Source organism: Oncorhynchus mykiss, chromosome 2, assembly GCF_057628025.1.
Source record: "Oncorhynchus mykiss isolate SJ-2025 chromosome 2, ASM5762802v1, whole genome shotgun sequence".
Classification (NCBI taxonomy): domain Eukaryota; kingdom Metazoa; phylum Chordata; class Actinopteri; order Salmoniformes; family Salmonidae; genus Oncorhynchus; species Oncorhynchus mykiss.
In genome coordinates, this window is record NC_143023.1 from 81259207 (window position 1) to 81268356 (window position 9150).

The following is a 9150-nucleotide window of genomic DNA, read 5'->3' on the forward strand; positions in this document are numbered from 1 at the left end:
ATAAGCACATCTGTCATATGGTGAAACATCTCAGTAACCCTTAAGTGGAAAGGAGACGTTCGGAAGAGGAGGATGGAGGGTAAATCCTACCTTGGCAGGAAAGAGAAGATTGAGTTGATGATGGTAATTGTTATCTGCACTGTTTATTTGTTATTACTTACATGATTGTTACCTGAATACCTACCTTGATGTTTAATTCCATGCTAAAATGTCAGATTTTTATTTTACCTTTATTTTATCTAGGAGTCATACAGAGACCAAGGTCCCATTTACAGACTAGCCCTGAATTACAGAAAATGCATTCATATAAATACAAATTGCTTCTAGAAAGACACGGTCATAAAAAAAAAACACATTCATCAGTAATAAGGTCCTCAATCAGCTTTCTGAATTGCCCTTGAGGCACCAAAACATCACATTAAGAATATTTTGAAGAATGTTCCACAAATAAGGGGCAAGAAAAAAGTAACTAAAAGCTGATTTACCAATCTAATTGAACAAAACGTATAAGACCAAAGCCTGTGTTAACCACAGACCTTATTTTTGGTGTTTATCCCAAAACCCCATTCTTTCCCCATCAATTTCCCCAATAAAAATGGCTGAATGAACCACAGGTAACTAATTTCCCGTTTGTAGGACTACAGACTAACGAGCTCTATTATCTGTGTTATAAACAGATAATTCTGTATTTTGCCAAAAAAATACTTCATAGACAAGGCCAAACTGTTGTTTATTATGCATTTTTCAGAGTAATACAGACATCACAACATGTGCAAATGTTTAGTGGATATGGGGTCTGGCAGGATAACAACATTTTTGGTACCAATCACTCCAAATAGCGTGGTAAGCATCCTTGCAATTCAATCATCTCTGGCCAGGAGTCATACTTGTTTTTGTCTCTATTGTTTTTAATATGCTGTGGGGGGGGAAACGGATCAATTAGATTCCTGCAACAGCAACATAAACACATAGCTCCTCCAGCTCAAATGATATCAGTAAAAAGTGGGGAACTGCAGGTGCAATCCAAAAAACTGGATAACAGAGACAGTGAAAACATATTATAAACGTTGGTATGGTATTACCTTCTCCAAGGTACTCTCGACATCTGCTCCTTTTCCTCCAACAAAGACCCAGTTGTCTCTGAAGCCTAATGACTGGATAGCAGAGCTGCCAAGCTCTCTGATAAGCCTCCTTGCTTCTTCGTTCAATCTGTCAATCAATTACTAAAACCATTCAGTATTTTTCCTCACTACCATCATTAATTGTATCACTAAAAACAATATGGATAGGCTTTCGATAGGACTTTATATGAGCATGCAGAGCGCTTCAATTAATTTAATGATTTTGGTGCACACTCCAAAGATCCCAAAGCATTATCATATAGTATCCTGGATGACCATATTGGTCAAATTCTGCCATGAAAGTTGGTTTAATGTTAAAATGAAATGTGACTCACTTTGTAGCTGGGTCGTCGTAGGTGGCAATCAACACAATGGATCCATTCTCAATGGACTCCAGAAACTCCACCAGAGGTTCAATATCTGCAAGACAGGGATAACATGTCAGCTTTTCAACACGATCAATGGTTTTCTTCTTTATTGAGGAGTGGAAATTAGAATTATGTACACTCAAATTGAACAAAATCTATGTATTATTAAAAAAAAAATTGTACTTCAGTTTTCAATGTGCTGGATATGGTTGACCAACCCATACAGGAATGATTGTATCTGGTTGGTTAATAGCTCAACATTTATAACAAGGTACAGAAATCGATCATGGAAAGGGTGGAGATGCATTTAACTAATGTTGCTAAGCAGGAAATGCAGTGCCTAGTGAAAATCTACACACCCCTTGCAATCTTCACATTTTGCTGCCTTAAATAATAAAGTTTCAAATGATAGACAATGTTCTAAATACAATTTTAAATATTAAGTCTTTATTGCATGTCTTCACACCTCACAGTTAATACTTGGTGGAAGCATCTTTGGAAGCCATTACAGTTTACTCATTTTGAATAACTGCACATTTTTTGCCAAAAACCTGGTTTCCTCTGACAGGATGCTGACACTTGGCCGCAAGTGGATCTTCCAGCAAAACAATCCAAAGCATGAATCAAAATCCACAAAGAAATGGTTAATTGACCACAAATCAACATCTTGCAACGGCCATCTCAGTCTCCGGACTTGAACCCCATTGAAAACCTGTGGTTTGAATCAAAAGAGGACAGTCCATAAACACAGACAAAGGATATCAAGGATCTGGGAAGATTCTGTATGGAGGAAGGGTCTAAAATCCATCCCAATGTGTTCTCAAAACATTTTGGAAAGAATCTGTCATTCTCGCAAGGGGAGAGTGCTGGAGTACTGAAAACAGGGTTGCCAATAATGTTGACCCCTTTTTTTCTTTTTTTGATAAGTTTTTTTTTTTAAATCTGATTAATTGTATTAGTATAAAATATAATTTTCCAATTTTATTTAGAATAGAATATAGCCCAGTATCATATATTTTTTACTCATCTTTATCAAGGGTGCCAATAATTATGTAACTCTGTATATCCATTGTTTTTGTCAGAATTGCTCAAGCTCAGTAAATTTGGTTGGGAATCATTGATGGACAGCAATACACTGAGTATACAAAATGTTCTCTTTTCATGACAGACTGACCAGATGAATGCTATAATCCCTTACTGTTGTCACTTGTTAAATCCACTTAAATCTGTGTAGTTGAAGGGGAGGTGACAGGTTAAAGGATTTTTAAGCCGCGAGATAATTGAGACATGGATTGTGTTTGTGTTCCTTTCAGAGGGTGAACGGGCAAGTGCCTTTGAAAGGGGTATAGTAGTAGGTGCCAGGCGCACCAGTTTTTGTCAAGAATTGCAACGCTGTTGGGTTTTTCCACACAACAGTTTCCCATGTGTATCAAGAATGGTCCTCCACCCAAAGGTCATCCAGCCAACTTGACAATTGTGGGAAGCACTGGAGTCAACATGGGCCAGCATCCCTGTGGAATGCTTTCGACCCCGAGACTAAACACCTTCCTCTGCCACTGGATCCTGGACTTCCTGATGGGCCACCCCCAGGTGGTAAGGGTAAACAACAACACATCTGCCATGCTGATCCGCAACACTGGGGGCCCTCATGGGTGCGTGCTTAGTCCCCTCCTGTACTCCCTGTTCACCCATGACTGTGTGGCCACGCACGACTCCAACACCATCATTAAGTTAGCCGACCACAACGGCGGTAGGCCTGATCACCGACAATGATGAGACAGCTTACAGGGAGGTCAGAGACCTGGCAGTGTGGTGCCAGGACAATACCAAGATCGTGAAGAGGGCACGACAAAACCTATTCCCCTGAAAAGATTTGGCATGGGCCCTCTGATCCTCAAAAAGATTCTACAGTTGCACCATCGAGAGCATCCTGACTGGTTGCATCACTGCCTGGTATGGCATCCGACTGCTCGGAATCCGACCGCAACGCGCTACAGAGAGTAGTGTGTACGGCCCAGTACATCACTGGGGCTATGCTTCCTGCCATCCAGGACCTCTATATTAGGCGGTGTCAGAAGAAGACCCTACAAATTGTAAAAGACTCCAGACACTCTAGTCATGGACTGTTCTCTTTGCTACCACACAGCAAGCGGTACCGGAGTGCCAAGTCTACGTCCAAAAGGCTTCTTAACAGCTTCTACCCCTAAGCCATTAGACTGCTAAACAGTTAATCAAATGGCTATCCAAACTATTTGCATTGACACCCTTTTTTTACGCTGCTGCTACGCGCTGTTTATCTATGCATAGTCACTTTACCCCTACCTACATGTACAGTTGCAAGAAAAAGTATCTGAACCCTTTGGAATTACCCAGATTTCTGAATGAGTTGGTCATCAAATTTGATCTGATCTTCTCCTAAGTCACAACAATAGACAAACAGTCTGCTTAAACTAATAACACAAACAATTACACGTTTTCATGCCTTTATTGAGCACACCGTGTAAACATTGAGTGCAGGGTGGAAAAAGTGTGTGAACCCTTGGATTTAATAACTGGTTGATCCTCTTTTGGCAGCAGTAACCTCAACCAAACGTTTTCTGTAGTTGCGGATCAGACCTGCACAATAGTCAGGAGGAATTTTGGACCATTCCTCTTTACAAAACTGTTTCAGTTCAGCAATATTCTTGGGATGTCTGGTGTCAATCGGGTTGAGGTCAGGACTGATTGGGCTACTCCAGAAGGCATATTTTCTTCTGTTGAAGCCATCCGGTTGTTGATTTACCTCTGTTCTTAGGGTCGTTGTGTTGTTGCATCACCCAACTTCTGTTGAGCTTCAATTGGCGGACAGATAGCCTTACATTCTCCTGCAAAATGTCTTGATAAACTTGGGAATTCATTTTTCCGTTGATGATAGCAAACTGTCCAAGCCCTGAGGCAGCAAAGCAGCCCCAAACCATGATGCTCTCTCTACCATACTTTGCAGTTGGGATGAGGTTTTGATGTCGGTGTGCTGTGCCTTTTTTTCTCCACACATAGTGATGTGTGTTCCTTCCAAACAACTCAACTTTAGTTTAATCTGTCCACAGAATATTTTTCCAGTAGCGCTGTGGAATATCCAGGTGTTCTTTTGCGAACTTCAGACGTGCAGCAATGTTTGGCTTCTCCATGGTGTCCTCCCATTCTTGTTTAGTGTTCTACATATCGTAGAATAAACAACAGAGATGTTAACATGTTCCAGAGATTTCTCTAAGTCTTTAGCTGACACTCTAGGATTCTTTTTATCCTCATTGAACATTCTGTGCTGTGATCTTGCAGTCATCTTTGCAGGATGGCAACTGCTAGGGAGAGTAGCAACAATGCTTAACTTTCTCCATTTATAGACAATTTGTCTTACCGTGGACTGATGAACATCAAGTCTTTAAGAGATACTTTTGTAACTCTTCCCAGCTTTATGCAAGTCACCAAGTCTTCTGATATCTCTTTTGTTCAAGGTATGGTTCACGTCAAGCAATGTTTCTTTTGAATAGCAGACTTACATTTTGTGAGTGTTTTTTATAGAGCAGGGCAGCTCTAAGCAACATCTCCAATCTCGTCTCATTGATTGGACTCCAGGTTATCTGACTTTTGGAGGTCATTAGCCAAGGGGTTCACATACTTTTCCCAACCTACACTGGGAACGTTTAAAATATATTACATTTAGACAAGAAATACACAATTTGCATGTTAGTTTAAGCACACTGTCTATTGTTGTGAATTAGATGAATATCAGCTCAAAAGTTAAAACCAATTTATGCAGAAATCCAGGTAATCCCAAAGGGTTAACATACTTTGTCTTGCCACTGTACATATTACCCCAACTGACCTGTACCACATTAACTCTGTAACGGTATACCCTGTAAATAGCCTCGTTAGTTATTTTGTGTAATTTTTTAAACTTTAGTTTATCTAGCAAATATTCTGCATGGTTTGTTAAGGGCTTGTAAGTAAGCATTTCACGGTAAGGTCTACACCCGTTGTATTCGGAGCCTGTGACATTTGACACCTTGTAGAGTCCAGGCACCGATGAAATTAGGCTGTTATGTGGTGGGGGGTGCAGCTCAATATTAGGAAGGTGTTTGGTATACTCTGTATGTCTCTGATTTTCACGCAAATTTAATTCAGGATAGACTGGACCACTCAACACCTCTTGGAAAGCCATTCTGGTATGTCTTCGGCAATAAAATGTACTCAATTCTGGAGCTTTGCTCCTTTCAAATGTATTTGATCCTAACCAACTCAGTCCCTGCCAGTGACAAGAATACCCATAACATAATGCTGCCACCACAATACTTGAAAATAAAGTGATTCACTGTGTGTTGTACTGGATTTGACCCAAACCTTCAGTTTATTCTAAAAAGTATATTTCTTTGATGTCTTGTCTTGAATATTACTCAACTGCCTTTTTGCGAACAGAATCAATGATTTAGAGTGGAGTTTTAACACGGGGTTCCTTTTTTCCCCATACAGGTCAGTAATGTGTAGTGAACGCAATGTTGATACTGTATTTTCAAGTATTGTGGTGGCATGTTATGGGTATGCTTGTCACCGGCAGGGACTGGGCAGTTTGCTAGGCTCAAAGAAATATGAAAGGTTAGATAAAACACTGCCTCAGTCTTCTGAATACATAACACTGGGATATAATTGTATTTTTTTATATAATTTATTTAACTTTGAAATGTGGAGTATGTTGTGTAGATTGGTTAAAAAAAGTCCCCAATTTAAACCATTTAGATTTGCAAAATGTGAAAACTGCAATGTGGTGTGTAGATGGTCACTAGGCAATGTACATGCTCCGCTGGACATTTTTTTTTATAGGGGCTGTAAACCATCTTACCACCATCATACATGTTAAAAAATGCTGTCTTCATACCCTCCCCAGTCTTCCCTGTGTGAAAAAGAGAATAATTAGGTATTTAAAATCAGATTTACGCTGAATACAAGATGTAAAATAAGAAAACTGTTAATACTATGTGCATATAACCTTTTGACTTACCGTTCACAACAGCAATGTTAATTCCATACCCAACATTTTCTTCCACATAACCCATAACCCTGAAGAGAACATAGAACAGAGTCTCACAACCTGACAACCTCCCCCCCAACAGTGAACAATAATAGGGCACTCTACATCAAGATATCGCTCTCACTCACACATACGTTCCCCAGCAAAAAAACTAAAAATTGCTCAAACAGAATAGGGCACAAACAGAGTCACTGACCAACAACCAAAACAGGTGGGGTTTTAGGAGGGGTTCTGAAAGACTCATGGTGGTGTCCACTAAAGGTTGACTAGAAACAACAGGAACCTAAAAGACACCCACCATGAGCGCCGACTGAATTTGCCCAAGAAAAAGCAAACGAAAGTAAAACCCACACCAAATGTAAAGACAGGAAGCAAAACAAAAGTGTGGCGCAAAAGCAGATGAAGGCTTGCTGGTCTACAAAATAAAAATAGGGAGCACCAACTAAAGGTGTTAACCCTTCAGATCTATCAAGACAACTAGAACAGTGGGCCAGCCACTCTTAAATAGCATCTGGGCAAGCTCAGGTGAAACACCTTCACACTAACGACATTGCAACCAGCACAGGTGTAACACATACTGACTAACAAGGTCACAGTGAGCCCTACGTGCTAAAAGTCCAACCCCAAAACATAAATGGAAAAAACCTGTAACAACACACATAAGGATATGTTCCTTACATTTTGTCCTCCATGCAGATTTTGGGTCCAACCACATTAGCAGCTCCACTGGCGATTAAAAAGCTGAAGTCCCCCTCTGGACAGGGCTTTGGGATGCCACACGGTCTTTGTCTGGAGGCTGTGCAAGTATTCAGGAGGAGAAACACACACAATCACACATATTAATGGTTCCCCATACCATTAATTTGATGGGATAGACTAGCTTTTTGGCCTTGCCAGCTATAACTTTGTTTTGTTTAAATGTTGAATATGTGGATGCTAGTAGCCCAAACATGTTGCACAGGTGGAAATACACATCCTTCTGATTACTCACTGGTCTCTTTGGGTACATTAGTCACCTGTAGCCACTCTGGACCAGGAAACTCAGGATACCAGGAGAGGGTGTGGCCTAGAGTAATAGGGGGAAGGAGCGGCGTGTATAATTATGAATGGGAACTATTGTAGCGGGTACTTACTCTTGAAGAAAACATTAACACTTTTCCTGATAAATTCATCAGTTGCTAGGCTAGATGACAAACTTTTATTCAAATGTTATGCCGGTTTTATTAACAGCATGTAATTAATAGTCGTTATCAAATGAATGTGTCCTTGTGTGACAAACATTGTCATCGAGACTTACTTTGAGACCGCATTATGAGGAAAACAGCAAAGAAAATGATTCCAAGCACTGCTATGATTGGAAGAAGGCCTGCAAGATAAATAATGGGGATATCGTACTTATACAGGATAATCACCAAGTCACTTATGTATTGTGGACAAGCATAGACAGCTGTCAATGACTGCATGACTACAACTGTAAAATTTACAACCAAAGGGCTGATTTCACTCATGTTCAATCCAATTTCCTATTGACATACAGTAAATGCATGAATTATGAGAAAGTCAGTACTCGCATGGATCACAAGCTAGGATCTGGGCCCTACACTAAACACTAAAGTATATTTCTACTCACCCTACAGTAGGAAAGGGTTAATAACACCAGACTGGCCTGAGCCAGAGATAAATAGAAGATTGCTATACCAGTAAAACCACATTGTTGGTTGGTAGTCTTCAACCCTCTATGGGAAAAAATATTTTGTTTATAATCTTGTTTATTCATCTGTTCATAAAATAAGTTATTCCGTAGTACTCTATAGACACTATTAAAACATATATTGAGCAGTAATACATTAAAACATGCTTTAAAAAAACCTGGCTTTGCAACTTACTTCTGGAGCCCTGTGTTTTATGCATCATTTGTCCTACAAGAGATTACCTTGTCATTGTTCTTAAAGCAAATACTGTATTGACAGATTGACATACAGATTTCTCAGTAAACATAAAACATTGGCATTTTTGGGGAAAATATGACTTACCTATGCGTACAGTGAGCATGATATCTGATTACTCTCTCTCCTGTTGCCTGTATGAGAATCCCCTTATGAAAAACACAAAAGAGCAAATGCAGCTGGTTGCTAGTCAGGTTGATCCAGTTAGCTTTTAACCTAAGTTTCTTTCTTCACCAGATTCTTTAACTGAATCATCCCTCCTTTTCTCCACCCCCTCTCAAAACAATATACAACTGCAGTACTATGCACAGGCATTGCCTGTCAAAAACACATTGTGCATTATGTTTCAACAAGGTCTATGCAAGAGGCAATGAATCTCCTGGGTAATATGGAACCTTTCCACCCGGAAACCCTCTGCTCACTGCACTGGAGGCTGCAGCCGCGATGACACTTCAAGCTAGACAGTCGGTGGAACTGCATGACCTCCAGGTCCGTGAAGAAAGAAGGACTTGTCCCAGCACTTGGCACACTGTCCCAGCCAGTGGAGCGGGTTAGACAAGGACTTTATAAAGTCCACCTGGAGATTCTCCTAGCAAAGCTTCTTCAGCTGGCTACAAAGGGCATCTGGACACAAACATATTTAATTCCATGCA

General features: G+C 40.2%; 1 protein-coding gene across 8 annotated transcripts; it reads right to left on the minus strand.

The window, feature by feature from the left end:
- Positions 1–711: 711 nt before the first annotated feature.
- LOC110497525 (protein FAM3C) lies at positions 712–8975 on the minus strand. 8 transcript variants are annotated; one of them, XM_090209256.1, is made up of 11 exons: positions 8585–8673; positions 8438–8470; positions 8250–8287; positions 7849–7917; positions 7543–7617; positions 7230–7347; positions 6522–6580; positions 6363–6413; positions 1457–1541; positions 1083–1209; positions 712–916 (listed from the first exon to the last, which is right to left on the minus strand). In XM_090209256.1, the coding sequence occupies exons 4-11, from the start codon at positions 7859–7861 to the stop codon at positions 827–829; spliced, it is 618 nt and encodes a 205-aa protein (XP_090065382.1). In that variant the 5' UTR covers positions 7862–7917; positions 8250–8287; positions 8438–8470; positions 8585–8673; the 3' UTR covers positions 712–826. The 8 variants fall into 8 exon arrangements, 7 of the variants coding, with proteins under 7 accessions (XP_090065382.1, XP_021429343.1, XP_021429351.1 ...); XR_016488615.1 differs by lacking the exon at positions 8250–8287 and having other exon boundaries at positions 6374–6413; positions 8585–8732; XM_021573668.3 differs by lacking the exon at positions 8250–8287 and having other exon boundaries at positions 8585–8975.
- Positions 8976–9150: the final 175 nt, after the last annotated feature.